This window comes from Tiliqua scincoides, chromosome 2, assembly GCF_035046505.1.
Source record: "Tiliqua scincoides isolate rTilSci1 chromosome 2, rTilSci1.hap2, whole genome shotgun sequence".
Classification (NCBI taxonomy): domain Eukaryota; kingdom Metazoa; phylum Chordata; class Lepidosauria; order Squamata; family Scincidae; genus Tiliqua; species Tiliqua scincoides.
In genome coordinates, this window is record NC_089822.1 from 260055992 (window position 1) to 260071714 (window position 15723).

A 15723-nucleotide genomic window follows, 5' to 3' on the forward strand; every position below is an offset into this window, starting at 1 on the left:
CAAACCCTGATGGGACCCAGAACAAAAACCCAGCTCATTTTTATAGAAAGATCTGCCAATCATAATCTCTCAATTCTGCTGAGTCCTGCTCAGTCAGCTCAGAATGTTGGACCAATCAGAACTCTTGCATGTACCCTTCGAGTTGGCCATGATCTCATCTTTTGCACCTGTGTGTTATCTCTCATCCTTGTTCCCAAGGCCATCTGGCCTTCTTCTAACTCTCCATTTCAAAGTTAACTCTTACTTCCCTTCCTTAGTTAACACCCCCAACACTCCATCACTCTGCATAGCTGTGCAGTCCTTTCTGACATTCACTTCCTTTCCCATGTCTTTTGCAACCCATTGGTATTTTGTGTACTCATTCCTCAGTTACATTGTCATATCATATCCCATCACCTTATTATAACTTTAGATACTCTCTTATAATCCAATCACCCTCTAAAAACAAGTCCACTCTCTTCACAACAACAACAAAATATTGTAAGTTATAATTGTTGTTGCTAAGCAGAGCTTGCTGTAATGCATGTAATATTAAAAATAATATATTTGCAGGAAAATATTTTAATTTCAATTTTTTAAATTTGATTTTAAGGCTGTTTTGAAAACAAAAACCAAATACCTTAAACCAGAGGTCTTAGTAACATCATAAATTGGCAACGTTCAACATCACATCATTTTTTTCAATAGTTCCTGTCGTACACTTGGGCTCACCCCCAGGGTTTTGGGTGCTCAGAGTTGTTGGTTCTGAACCCTAGAGCCCTCAAAGATCCCTGTTCGGTAGTACTGCCACCACCCTGTAAGAGCCAGTGCCTCAGTCCAGGGAAACCGAGACCCTCTAGGCTTAACTATATCCCTTGTAGGCACTGAGCACTTTCTTTACTTAAAGTCTCAGTCCTCAAGTTTCTAGTCCACAATGAGGATGTTTGGTAGCTTGCTGAACGGCTAGGCAGGATTCTGAACCTTTGTCCCCAACAGACAATGAACCAACATGGTAAAAAGATTTTCTACTTTATTAAATACATAGGGTTACAAAAAGGTTACAAAAGGCAGCAAATGCTAGAGGCATAAAAACCTTCTAGGAACATATCAGCATAAAACAACAAAGCTAACTGGCTAACTCTATTATTCTCTCATCCTCACCTGGGTCAGCTTCTTTTGTAGATCCTCAGGCCAGTTACCTATAAGGCCACATGGTCCTGGCAGGGCAGGATGTACACCCACCACCTCCCTCACCAAGAGACAAGGAACAAAGACCCTGTCCTCAGGAAGTGGGGCTGGAAGCTCACCCTCTCAGCTCTTCCCTCCCCCCTGGAGATCTGCAGCTGCATTCCATCCTTGATGGGTGTCTTTCTGGCTGCCTAGGTGCTACATAATCACCTTCCATTGAGTTGTAAATCCTAGCAGCTAGGAAATGCAAGCCACATTTTTCCTTCAATTACCATTAACTATGTTACCCTATCCCTTTCCATTATGATGGAGCACTGCAGTTTTCAAACTATCAGGGAGTTTGAAATCTGCAGTAAGTTTTTGCGGGGGAAAGGGGGAGGCAGCAGGGGCAGGGGGAAGGCAGTGATGCGATCCCCAGGATTGGGTCAGGGGGGGCTGCAGGGATTGGGATGCAGAACATCAGCAGACAGCCATTAGAAAAGACACTGCTGCCTTGAGGTGGGCCACTTCCTCTCCCCCTGCTAAAAAGAGGAGCACCCACTTGAAAAAGTGCCTCTTACCCAGTTAGCAGGGGCTGGCTTCTTGGATGGTTTTTTGACTGCTACAAGGCTCAGCTAATCAGCACCACAAGCAGTGCTCTGAACACAGCATGGGGGAATAGTTTCCTGGCAGACAGAATGGCGAGCCAATCGGTGCTGCACAAATGAAGCTTTAATGCAAACAGTTCAAAAACTGTTGTGTCTCCCAAGCAAAAGGCGGAATGTGTTTCAGGAATATGGTGAGGCAGGGGACAACTCTCTCTGCAGTGACTCACTGTGGCTCAGGGACAGAGTGTCAGGTGGCCACCATTGAGAACATAAAGGAAAGGGAGAAGGGTCTCTCCGCAGAAAGAGGCTTCGGAGTACACGTAGAGTTGTGCTCCTGTGTCGGCATCAAAAAAAGACACTCGGCCCCCAGCACAGTTCAGAGTCACTCGGATCCTCTTGAGCTCCTGGCTCAGGGACAGAGGAGCATCATCTACAGGATTGGAAACTCTGTACTTGCCTGCCCACATCCCCATATCCCAGATTCCTTCCATAGGACTACCGTCAAAGTCACCCTTTCTTCTCACAGACTTTCTGGCAACCCCCACAGCCCATTCTCCTTCACTTTCCACAGCGACTTCCCAGCAATGCCAGCCAGCTGTGAATCCCTCCTGGCCCAACACAAAAGGCCAGAAGTCAAATCTCTTAGGATTGTCAGGAAGGTGTTGCTGTTTGTCTCCCCATCTCACACTTTTGTGATCCTCAGACAGGATGAGATGGGGATGAGCCGTGTCTGGATCCAGAGTCACACTTGCTGTCGGTGAGAAGGAGGAAAGAGAAGCTGAACCAGCTGGGAGACTGACCAGCATCCTAAAACTGTTAATTGCCTTGATATACATTCTTGGTATGGTGGGATATAAATCTCTAGAATAAACAAATGAATTGTCAGCCTGGAAACAAAACCTGGCCTGCCCCCCACTTTTGGAGGTGAGGTATGGTGGTAGCAAGCAAGGTGGCACTCTGGGGATCGTTCAGTTGTGGATGTTTGTATTTTGTGCTGCAATTTTATTTTGGATCTCAACTATCACGTGCTGTTTAACAAACAAAAAAATTGGGATTAATGTATATTTTAAACCATTTAAAAATAGTTTTAAATATATACATGGATCCCACAGTCAATGCTAAGTGCCCACCTATCCAAAACCCAGCAAATAAAAAAAGGTGAAGGCAAGTTAGTTCTGAGGGCTTAATGATAAGGCTGACTGTAGGGATTGCCAGGGGAATTGGGGGTGGGCCTGGACAGATGTCCCACAGCGCCAAATGCTGGTGCTATCGCTGCTGTACTCACAGCCAAGATGCTCCTCATCTCCTTTCCAAGCATTCATAAAACATTATGAGATTCATAAAACCTCAGAGAAGGGCTTATGGCCAGCGCAGGAGATCAGACTTCTTCACAAACCTCCCTCCAAGCACCAGTGCCTCAGAAGAAACAAACACGATGGCTGTGGCCCTTAGGCCCTCCTGAGGGGTTTCTGAGGCATCTGGCTAGCCATTGTTGGACTAGATCAGGGGTGTCCAAAGTTTTTGGCAGGAGGGCCATATCGTCTCTCTGACACTGTGTAGGGGGCCAGGGGGGGGGGAGAATTAATTTACATTTAAAATTTGAATAAATTTACATAAGTTTACATAAACAAATATATTAAAGATGAACTTATATGAATGAATGAAGGTCTTGCAATAGCTCAAGGCCTATAAAAGGCCTTGCACAAAGCAAGGCTGGCCTTTCCTTTGCTGCCGCTACTGCATCACAGACATGAAACAGCAAGCAGTGGAGGGAGCCCTCATCCCACAGCTCACATGAGAGGTCAAACACTCGCCCTCACGCTGAGAGCAGTTGCGTTGGGCCAGTGTGGGCTCCAACAAATCTCCAGAGGCCAGAGGCTCATTGAAGACTGGGGGCTCCCTGAGGGCCGCATTGAGAGGCCTCAAGGGCTGCAAGTGGCCCCAGGGCTGGGGTTTGGGCACCCCTGGACTAGATGAACCTTGGGCTGATTCAGCACTACTGAAGTATTAAGATCATATAGTTTCTGAGCTTCTCTGGTAGTTAAAAATACTGAGTGATGGGATGTAAATTTTCAAAAATAAATAAATACTGAGAAGGAGAGGAAAATAAACTTGATATTGGCATGAAATTGGTCCCTGCTCCTTCTTTTCCACTACATTTAAATCACTCATGGTTCCTGAGAAAAAGCCATTGGAATACAGGTGTGCGTCACTTGATGGGGATACATTCTCCTATCCCTGTTGTTGTGCGATTAGGTCATTAAGTGAACCTTTAGTCCAATCTATTTCCTTTGTTGTGTAAACAGACACTCCCTGCCAGACACTAGCTGGCTGCACAGGCTACTGGAGATAGATCACCTCTTTTATGCATTAAGAGCCTCTCTGTTGTGTAAACAGACACTCTTCTGCACGCTGTGGGAGAGGTGACTGCCTCATTAAGAGCATCTTTATTGTACTTTGACCACAGTCATATAAGCAGCTCATTGTTAAGCGAAAGGTTGTTAAGCAGCGCACGCCTGTCCAAGCAGACCATTCCTTACAAGTCCCCTATCCCCATTATGATTCATCTGATCCCACAATTTACCTTCTTGAAGCTTAAGTCCAGATACCAGGGAGTCTGAGGAAGAAGAGGGTACAGAGATCACATCACAGTGTTTAGAGCACATGCAGTGCAAAAAAGAACCAATAACTTGATAGCATCTAATTTTTCTTAATTCAAATCACAGAGTTGGGAAAGCCATGAGAGGTCAGAAACCCTCCCCCAATTCTGATTTCTTTTGAGATAGTCACACTTGTCTTCTCTTAATGGATAGTTCAACAATCCCAAGTATACCTGTACTATAATTAAAAAACAAAACCCCAACAACCAAGAGGAAAGTGATCAAATTTGATCAGTCAACACTTAAGACCATTGCCGTAAAACATTTATAGATCAATCCTAATTATGGCTACTCTTAAGTTAAATCCCCTTGAATGGGACTCATTTCATATGGTACATAGTAAGGACTAAGAACCAAAAAGTCAAAATTAGATAAGAATGGGATAGGATGAAATCAAGTTGAAGTTATTAATTCACCCTAAATTAGTCATAAGAATTTTTTCCATTCAGCTCAACGGGACACAGTCACAATAACTTTAGATGAATTGGGGCCAAAGTCTACAAAAGTATCTTGAACCTGGAAAGCACAAGTTGCATCTCAGCACAACTCTGTGTTGGGATCTCAGAACTCAAGTTTGGGATTTTCAGGAGCAATCAAGAGCCATTTAAGCTAAGGAGAACCTTCAGTGAGAAGAGCCAGGAAGACTGTGGAGTGCCTGCAGAAATGTGCCCATGTGCCTGCTGAAAGTCGGAGAAGGAAGAAAGTTCTGACCAGATCAGTTGGAGGGTTGTCCAACTGCATATGTCAGTTAAGACTGCAAATTAAAATTCAAATTAAAAATCTGCTGTGATTTGCTCAGGTGATCACTCCAGTGTTTTTTATTACTAGAGATGAATTCTATGGTTCTCTCCCATTCTTTATCCATGGAGTTGAGAGTAGCCAATATGAGTTTCCAAAGTGGCTTCCCAACCAGATATTGGGAACCAAGTTCAACCAGAGCCAGTGACTCATCTAAGATTTTGGCTGACCCCCACAGAAGTGACCTGGGCCCTGAATCAGATTAATCTTGAGTGGCCTCTGCTGTCTTGTGGAGCCAGGGCAACTCCTTGGTTTACTGAGAACTTGAGAGCCACAAAATGAGAAAAGACAGACATCTAGAGTGACATTCCAGGAAGACTCATAACAAGCCCACCTGAATGCAAGTTAGAGCTCATCTGAGATCCTATTCTGTGGTGGTGATGGCTGTAAAGGAGGCCGTTTTTCCCTCCTTGTTGTTGAATCTGCAGAGAGCCATCCAGTAGAATTATTTCACCTAGTGCAGGGCCTGCTCCATTTGCCTCTAATGGAGAAGAAGTTGGAGCATAAGACAGTCTGCTGTGATAGGTCCGCCAGGCACTCTGACTCACATCCACCGGGACCTGGACTCCATATTGGCAAGTCCAGCTGAGGTCCCTGGAAAATCTGTGGGTCCAGTTCTTTTGGATTCTTTTCAGCCTGTGGGGCCAGAGGATGTGGACAGTAAAAAATTGTCCAGCTGCCCTTCAGCGATTTTCAAACACTGTGCCATTGGGGAGGGTCGTTTTTTAGTAGGGCCACTGGGGGATGTGAGCCCCCTGCTAGCAGCATGGCGTGCCTTGTCAATTGTCAAAAAACAGATGGTGAGCCTTGACAATTTTAGCACTTTCTCAGTGTGCCATGAGATGAAAAGAGTTGAAAATTGCTGCTATAGATCCTTGCCCAGGAACTTTCAAGCCCAAGGCCAAATGTTGGTCACACCAGTCCATTCATGTGGCCCAACTCATGTGCAGAGGTTTTGATAGACCCAGTTTGGTCACATTCAAACCAAAACAGAAGCTAAACAATGGGCAATGCCAATTATATGTTCCTGATAAGCGAGGTGCCCTGGACAATCAAGACATGACCCCTGCCCCAAAACTCCCAGACTTCCTTTTCGATGCGGTTCTACGCATACCTCCCTGTTAAACTAGGAAGGACTTGGAAGTACCATAAGCTACAAGCGGCTGGAGAGGAAAATGAAGAAACTCACAAAAAATGATACGGAATGCACTTGTGTCCCCAGGGACCTTTCTTCAGTGAATTAAAGCCCAATCCTATGGGCTCATAGTGCTGGCAGAACTAGCAATCAACCAGTTCTATCTGCCTTATGTCAGTCGCAAAATTGGTTCCAGGAGTGTGAAGAGTGGCACATAGCAGGAGCACTGGCAGGAAGGCTGGAGCTTTCTTGTGCATGTCGGAGTAGCGCCTTGAACAAGTCTATGGAGGTAAGGCAGTGGGGAAGGTGGGACAGGGTGAGTGGACAGGCAAGGAGGAGGGCGGAGGGTGGAAATGGGTGGTAACAAGAGCAAGGGAGGGTCAAATAGGGGCGGGTTCAGCAGCAGCCGGATCCTAATTTTCTTCATGGGCCCAATTCGTCATCCTGGTTACAGCAAACTTGCACTGTTGATTTTGCTGGAACAGGTCCAAGTAGACACTCCCCCCCCAGCGCTGCAGGGGCTTACTCTTGGGTAAGACATTTACCCAGAGGACATTTCTATGAATGTTCCCCTACAGCAGGGGTGTCCAAAGTTTTTGGCAGGAGGGCCACATCAGCTCTCTGACACTGTGTCGGGGGCCGGGGGGAAAAAAGAATTAATTTACTTTTAAAATTTGAATAAATTTACATAAGTTTACATAAATGAATATATTAAAGATGAACTTATATGAATGAATGAAGGTCTTGCAATAGCTCAATGCCTATAAAAGGCCTTGCACAAAGCAAGGCTGGCCTTTCCTTTGCTGCCACTGCTGCATCACAGATGTGAAACAGCAAGCAGTGGAGGGAGCTGTCATCCCACAGCTCACACGAGAGGTCAAACAGTCGCCTTCACTGTGAGAGAAGTTGCATTGGGCCAGTGCGGACTTCAACAAATCTCCGGAGGGCCAGAGGCTCATTGGAGACTGGGGACTCCCTGAGGGCCACATTGAGAGGCCTCGAGGGCCGCAAGTGGCCCCTGGGCCGGGGTTTGAGCACCCCTGCCCTACAGGATGCAGCAATAGCCTTCTTAGCACTGATGCACCAGCAGGATGGGGAGGAAGTATCGGATTCGGCTCTCTATATCGTCTCCAAAACTGGCATTGACCTTCCTGGCTTTCTCTAACACTAAAAGTGATTGGGAACCTTTCATGTCCATATCTTCACCCATGAAATGACTAGAGTAATGTAGCCATTATTTTCACCTTTGAACTGGTTCATGATGCCCTCCAGAAAGGGATGGATGTCACAGAAGTCATGGATTCTCCACTTCAGTGCAACAGGAAATGCCACGGGACTCTCAAACTTCTCCTTTGGATACCTGGTGAAGAGATACAATGTCAAATTACCATCCATACTGTAAGTGCAGTAAGAGAAAGGAATGGGGTGGAAGAAAGTGCGGGAAGTCTAAAGACTCAGACAGGTGCAACATAGAGGAATAGATGCTTTCTGGTGATAGGTTCAGAGGAACTCTGTAGAATGGGATGGGATGAATGAAAATCTCATCTGCCTGGGCCTTTGGGCTTCCACACTCCACATTCCTTCGATATCATCATGGAAGAGACAGGAGAGGTACACTTGTGGGCAAAGCCCTTCACTAGATATCTTCCTCTTTCCCTGATGCTCAGTTACATTCTCAGCACAGTCTGGTGTTTACTCGCCAGTCCCTCTAAGACAGTAGTCTTCAATCTTTTTCATGCCACAACCCAATCAATCAATCAATCAATCAATCAATCAATCAATCAATCAATCAATCAATCAATCAATCAATCAATCAATCAATCAATCAATGAAAGAAAGAAAGAAAGAAAGAAAGAAAGAAAGAAAGAAAGAAAGAAAGAAAGAAAGAAAGAAAGAAAGAAAGAAAGAAAGAAAGGTGACTTCACTGTCAATCACTCCTAGAACCCTATCTGCCCACTCCCCAACCCGTCTCCTCCCCCAGCTTGAGAAACACTGATCTAGACCATTCCCTACATGAAGGAATATGTGGTCTCCACTCACCTCTCCAAGATGTTTCCAATATTCTAGAGATAAACAAGAGAAAGAAGAGAGAACTCAGCACCTGTCACAGCACTAAGAAAATCCTTATGAGACAATGTGATCTGGCTAAGCGCTGAAATGTCCCTATCAGAGACTGAAGATCTACTTCACAATCTCCAATTTCTGAACCACTTGCAGCTGAAGTATACCTCTTGGCTACAAATCACAGGACTGTCTCAGTGGCAGCACCACAAGTATGCAGCTCCCCCAAATGAGGACAGCCATCACACCCATTCCGTGTCTCCATTCAAGCATGCCCTGAAGCATAATTCAAGCATAATTCTTCAACAGAGCAGTTGGTGAAGACCTTGGATATCATTCCTCAACAGATTGTCTTTTATTGCTCCTCTTTCACCGACTAAAGCAGTGGCTCCCAAACTTCTACAAGGTATTGGGAACCCTGTAAATATTTGCGGGGGCAAGGTTGGGGCAACAGTACTGCAGCAATTGCAGCACCGTGCAATCAAGGGGTTTAGTAAGGTACTTGGGAGGCACCGCCAATCTAGAGGGTGTGGGGAGTCCATGATCCCCTCTGCAGGCCTCCTTGAAGCTCCAAACAGCTCCTACATCCTATCATGATCCACTTCTGAATTTGCAATCTCAAACCAGATCAAGATCAGAGATAGGAACTCTTTGGAGCAGTGTGAAGGCCCACATAGGGGATCGTGCGGACCCCACACCCTCTGGATGGCTGGTGCTGTCCCCTAGGTACCTTACTAAACCCCTTGGTCTTGCTGGCAGCATGATCCCTGTGTTGTTATCACAGCCATTAGCACTTGGAAACTCCCCTTAAGTGGAAATGGGCTGCTTTAAGTCGCAACCCACCAGTTTGGGAACCACTGCACTAAAGTATTCTTTGTTACTGAATTGAAATTATTGCACCTTTAACATTGGTAGCTGACTTAATAATAATAATAATAATAATAATAATAATAATAATAATAATAATAATAATAATAATAATGGTATTGGCAACCTTCAGTCTCGAAAGACTATGGTATCGCGCTCTGAAAGGTGGTTCTGGCACAGCGTCTAGTGTGGCTGAAAAGGCCAATCCGGGAGTGACAATCCCTTCCACACTGGGAGCAAGTGCAGTCTGTCCCTGGTCTGTCTCCCTGGCTATGGGCCTTCCTTCTTTGCCTCTTAGCCTCAGACTGTTGGCAAAGTGTCTCTTCAAACTGGGAAAGGCCATGCTGCACAGCCTGCCTCCAAGCGGGCCGCTCAGAGGCCAGGGTTTCCCACTTGTTGAGGTCCATCCCTAAGGCCTTCAGATCCCTCTTGCAGATGTCCTTGTATCGCAGCTGTGGTCTACCTGTAGGGCGCTTTCCTTGCACGAGTTCTCCATAGAGGAGATCCTTTGGGATCCGGCCATCATCCATTCTCACGACATGACCAAGCCAACGCAGGCGTCTCTGTTTCAGCAGTGAATACATGTTAGAGATTCCAGCACGTTCCAGGACTGTGTTGTTTGGAACTTTGTCCTGCCAGGTGATGCCGAGGATGCGTCGGAGGCAGCGCATGTGGAAAGCGCTCAGTTTCCTCTCCTGTTGTGAGCGAAGAGTCCATGACTCGCTGCAGTACAGAAGTGTACTCAGGACGCAAGTTCTGTAGACCTGGATCGTGGTATGTTCCGTCAGCTTCTTGTTGGACCAGACTCTCTTTGTAATACAGGTATTTATATACCGCCTTTCATGGTCATGATTTCTCCTCAGACTTTATTTCAAGGCGGTTTACATAGGCAGGCTATACTAAATCCCTATAGGGATTTTTACAATTGAAGAAGGTTCTGTCTTTCAAGAACCACAACATTTCAGATGGATATTTTTATGATCTGGTATCACATTCTGGCCTCCAGTTTCCTCCCATGCAAGCTGACAATCCTTCATATCTCACTTGAAGGGCAGCCAAAGAGCAGATGGAAAAAACTCAGCTCGGCTTGTCAGCTGTTTCAAGGTCTTGCCGTTTACGGTGCCGGTGGCCTCAAACTGGCAACCTTCGGCTGTTATGTTCAGGCAAACAGAGGCTCTAACCTCTAGACCAGACCTTCCTGCCCACTTAGGAAGTTGATATACGGTAGCTTCCCAGTTGGATTAGTACACATTAAATAAAAATCTCAGTAGCAGAAAAAAAGAAGTGCATCTATTGATCAAAGCAATACAAAGTGCTCCTCTATTGAGATGTGCAGTGGAGCATCTTGGCCCCAGTTGCCCATTGTCCTGGAGATATGCACATGAGTGTGCTTTTACTGACCTCATACCCCTCTCCATCATAGGTGCACTGCAGAAAAACCAACCCCTTTCCACAACTCCCATCTTGCCCTACTGTGCGTACTGCAGCAGAGACCAGGCTGGCCATATTCTGCAGAGGAATTAGAGCAGATGGCAAAGTGAATATGGCACCTCTATGGCACCTGCTCCTGCACAAGCCTCTTCTCCATGACTTGCAACATAATGAGCAGCTGGGCTGCCTAAGGGGAGAATTCCCACAAGCCACTCTTGCTCTGGAGAGCAGTACTGTAGCCTGCAGGGGCTTAAAGAGGACTTGGCCTGTATTGTATTGCAGGCACTCAGGGGGAAAAGCAGCTGAAATGCAGAAAAAGGTGGAGGTATTGGTTTGACATGAACCACCCAGCTGATACACTTTGAAACTTGGATAAAGGCAACATCAGGAGCTGCTCAAAGCCATTCTGGGAGCCAGCTAGTTAGTGCAACTGTTGATTCCTGAACTCATAAGAAGATCCCTGAAGATGTCACTCATTCTTTTAATTTCTCAGGCTCCATGAAATCTTCATGTTGTGGGACACCTGCCAAATTCAGCCATTTACAAGATCAGACAAGCCCACTGACTTACCTGCAGGAGTTCACTTGCTGACTGCTGCTGCTTCTCTTCCATCTCCTGGATGAGACTATCAAGGGAGGAGAGCTCCCCGGAAAGCCTAGCCAGGTGTTCCTCCCTTCTCCTCGCAATCTCCTTCTCCAACTCTTCCATCTGGACCAGCAGAAGATTCTCCTGTTTCTCCAGGAATTGGTGAAGTTCTCTGAAGGCAGCTGTGGTCTTCTCCCTCTCTGCCTTTGTTTGCTTCTGCAACAGGAACATGGAAGAGGAGAAAAGTAGGCCAGCTGTGCAGTGTCAGGAGGCAGGTACCCCATGGAAAGGGCACTTGGGCCTTTTGGAACAGACTGGTATCAGCATTACAGGTTGAGCCTCATTATTCGAGAGGGTTCCTTTTCAAGCACTCAGGTGGATGGTAAAAAATTTACACTGTAGCAAATCAATTTAAAAAACAGTTTCTTTGCTCAGGTGATTTAAAAACAGCCTTGCTGACTTTTGTGATGTAAGATAAGAGTCATTAAGAAGACCATCAATCAGTCTCAGCTTCACTCAGCCCCTCCCTTCACCAATGCAAAATGATCACCTTTCTTTCACGTGCTCTGGGGGAAGGGAGGGGTCCACTGGAGAGAGAAGGATTGATGGATTGCCAGCCAGCCAGCCAGCCTCCCTCCCTCTCTCTCTCTCTCTTATTAAGGAGGCTATTGTTAAAGGACTGTTCAGTTTTTTAAACTGATTTTAAAGGGGTGCATTTTTACCCTTCTCCATGGATCAGCACATTCCTTCTCATTTGCAGGTGCCATTCATGCAGGGGCCATGTTGAGTCAAAACCGTGTATAACAAGGCTGGACCTGTAATCAGGGGAAGAGTGAAGGCCCAGCCTTAGAGGAAACTGAAGATCAATCCATGAATATTTCCTGGGTGAGATCAGGTCACCCCAAATTCTCAGTAATGCTCACTGACTGCCTCACAGCTCTTGAGTCTGTCTTCTGCACTTTACATTAATTTCCAAATATGTGTTCATTTCCCAATGTCAATAATTAGTACTACTAATACTTACTAGCAAGTCTTGGCTTTCCTGCTCATTCTCTGCTTTAAACAACAAAATCTTTTCTCTCTCCTTCCTCAGGATCTCCAGGGAGCATCTGATCTGATCCTGGGAAGAAATAGAAGTTCCCATTTGATGGCTTTTTTCTCCTTATTTCCTAGCTTTGTTTTTTTCTTCTGTGCTACAGGTATGCAGTGTTTTACTGCAATCTTATCATTTTAATTTGTGTTTTGTAATGGTTTTCTTGGATTAATTGTAAGCTCAGCAATGTATTTAAAGAAATGGTAGAAGTGTAGTAAATAACCAGGTAAGTAAATGCCAGATCTATAATGGAGAAACAGACAGGGAAGTTGAGAGAGAATTGATGCCTCTGGGGTCGGGTGGCTCTCCCAAGTCCTGTTGAGTTGACATCCTATCCAAGTCTACCAATTGCTGGCATAGGGCCCCAAATTCAGGCTGCATTAACCCCCTGCTGCCCAAGATGGGTTGGGACAGGGTGGCCAGATAGAATGGAGGACAGAGTACCTCTACCTTGAACCACTGTATAGAAGAGGGAATGCTGGCAGGTGCATCTCAACATGGAAGGGTTTAAAAAGTGGCACCTGCCCAAATTCCCTCTTCTCTACCATGGTTCAAGATAGAGGCACTCTGCCCTCCACTCTATCTGGTCACTCTGGGCAGGGCCTCGGAGAGGGGCATAAAGGGGGTAATTTGTACCGGGGCCCAGGAGCCAAAGGAGGGGGTCCAGAAATTTCCTGAGATCTTAAATTTCCCTATCTACTCAGACTTGTTGATGCATGGGATGCTGGGGACACTACAATGAGCGTGCAGCTGCAGCTACTGGCAAGCCATATATGTTGGACCAAGGAATGCATACGTGACACTCCCTAACAAATTGTCAAATCTGGGAGGAAACTGGCTTGCTACAGTAGCTCTTTGGCTTGGGGAGCTGCTTGCCAAGATGGAGTGTATAGGAGCTCAGGGACACAGCTGTGGGGCTACAGCTGCTGCAGAAGCAAGTTTTGGTACGCACAGGACACTTTCCATTCTAGTGTGAGCCTATATACTATGATGCTCATTTTCTGCAATGATTTTCTATATTTAAAAGATTTTAGAGACTTAGGAGTGTGTTTGATTTTTCTGTATTACTGTATCTAGCTGCCAGTGCCACATGGGTGGGTAGACCTGGGCTCCAAAGACTTTTCCAGCTAGTCTTCACCCTCCCCCCACCCTGGTTTGCCCCTCCCTGCCCCCATTCTGCTCACCAGTCACAACCCACCCCCACTGTTTCACCCCTCCCCCTTTGCAAAGGGGCCCAAAAGTAACTTTGTTACCCCCAGATAAAATTCCTCTCAGAGGCCCTGACTCTGGGTGGGGCACATTCCCCACTACCTCTGCCACAGTGTGCAAACCCTGCTTCTGGAACGCCATCACACAGGGGCTGTGGATCAGGGCAGTGCCAGTCTGAATGCAGGGGTTCTCTTCAAGAACTTCCAGATCTCCTGAGCAGGGGCTGGAGCGGAGGCGAGGGTCACTGCAATCTCCTTCCCCACCCCAGATCCCCCAGACCTGACCAGACATGCCCCCCAAATGACCCTGGGGAAATACACATAGGGGAATGTAGAGTCCCTCAGTACCTGGACCTCCTGGGCAGCCTCCTCCAGGGGCACCACCTGGTGCGCTCGGTGCTCCTTGGACCTGTCGCAGACCACGCAGATGGGGGCTTGGTCGTCCTGGCAGAAGAGCTTCAGGGGCTCCTGGTGCCTCTCGCAGACCCTCCACCCTGAGGCGTCCAGCTTCAGAGGCTCGCTCAGCTCCTTGACTATCTCCACCATATTGGCCAGGTGCCTGTTCAGCTTCAGGTTGCCAGACTGGACCCGCTCCCTGCACTGGGGACAGGTGGCATCTATGGGCGAGTTCCCCCAGGTCAGGACGATGCAGCCCCTGCAGAAGTTGTGCCCACAGTCCAGGATCACTGGATCCTTGAAGTACTCCAGGCAGACGGGGCAAGTGACCTCGTCCTGCAGCCTCTTCCTGGGGCCGGGTGCAGCCATGGCTGGAGAGGAGCCCTGCAGAACAAGGAGTGGACTTTCGCTTTCGCCTCTTCCCCGCCCACGCAGCAGCTGTTGGCTGGAGGCGGAAGGAGGCGTTTCTCTTGGGCAAAGTGCTGATTAAGGATCTGCCTGCAGGGCTTGTGGGGGCAGCTTAGTGCCTGCCTGTCCCAGGACTGGAGAGCTCCTCCTCAAAGGGGATTCGTGTGTGAGCAGCTGGAACCTGGAAGGACAATGCTCTGAAGAGGAGCTTCCTCTCATCCCTCCTCTGTTTTTATTCCCTGTGTCTGAAATGTGACACTGATGTTGGATGGAAAATAGAATAGAAAGAATAGAAAATTTATTTGTCATTGTACCCGTATACACAAGTACAACGAAATTAGGTGCTTTCGCAAGGTAAAACAAGACACAACCCACACAAAACAACAATACAACAAAGTCAGGCAGACTACATATACAATCACCACATTGCTAAAACTCTATTCAACATGTTACTGTACCCCTGAATTTAATCTACACACTGCACTGGGATAGAAACCGTTCTTTAATCTACTCGTTCTTGTTCTTATCACCCTATATCTTCTTCCTGATGGCAAAATGTGCACTCTGCACATGCCCAGAAGTACCCTTTCTGCTTACTTGTATTGGAAATGGGTTGTAGAACTCTGCCCTTGTTCATATAAAGTCTTCAAGGCAAATCTAAGCCATTGATGTCAAGGTGAAATGCATGGCGCAAATGAGATCTGGACCCTTTTTGAAAAATGAGGCCAGGAGCAAGTTCTGTATAGGCGACCTCCAAAAGGCAGGAGATTCAAGATCTTCTCTCTTCCACTGCCTCCCATCGCATCAGGAAAAGGCCACCTCCCAATTCCCAGTATGGATGTGGTGGTTCACTGTTTGCAGCCTGGGAATGTATACTGGGAAAGCAGGAGCTGTCCCAGTTCAAGGTGGCAGCACTGTGTAAGAAAACATCTTCTAGCCCAAATGGGACACATGTGCGCCTGTCTGTGGTGCTAATGCTTAGCCCTTTTTGCGCATGAGTGTCAATTGCATTATAGGCCTTTAGTGAAGGACTTTGTCTGAAGCTTTGTTAGGTCCCCTTGATAACCTTTATCAGATGGCTTAGTAATAATTGGGGGTGTGTCACTCACTGCTGCCCTTATTACTCAGTGTTCCCTCCTGTCCCTCCACTTTCAGCCGGAGATGCCACTGCTATGAGAGAGAGTGAGAGATGGGGACAAACTTCCATTGGCAGGGAGTTCCATGGGGGGGGCAGCAAACAAACAGTTCTGAGGCATGTCCCTTCAGTTGGTGGGGATAAAACTTTTTGGTGGTTTTGGTGGTGATCAGCAGCAGAACATGGGGCAGT

The 15723-nt window shown here is 46.8% G+C and overlaps 1 protein-coding gene across 2 annotated transcripts; it reads right to left on the minus strand.

Moving 5' to 3' along the window:
• Nucleotides 1–992: 992 nt before the first annotated feature.
• On the minus strand, nucleotides 993–14389 carry LOC136640444 (zinc finger protein RFP-like). 2 transcript variants are annotated; one of them, XM_066615587.1, is made up of 7 exons: nucleotides 13941–14389; nucleotides 12316–12411; nucleotides 11277–11507; nucleotides 8388–8410; nucleotides 7592–7707; nucleotides 4339–4371; nucleotides 993–2505 (listed from the first exon to the last, which is right to left on the minus strand). In XM_066615587.1, exons 1-7 carry the CDS (start codon nucleotides 14355–14357, stop codon nucleotides 1988–1990), a joined length of 1434 nt encoding a protein of 477 aa, XP_066471684.1. In that variant the 5' UTR covers nucleotides 14358–14389; the 3' UTR covers nucleotides 993–1987. The 2 variants fall into 2 exon arrangements, with proteins under 2 accessions (XP_066471684.1, XP_066471686.1); XM_066615589.1 differs by lacking the exon at nucleotides 12316–12411.
• Between the last annotated feature and the right edge of the window lie 1334 nt (nucleotides 14390–15723).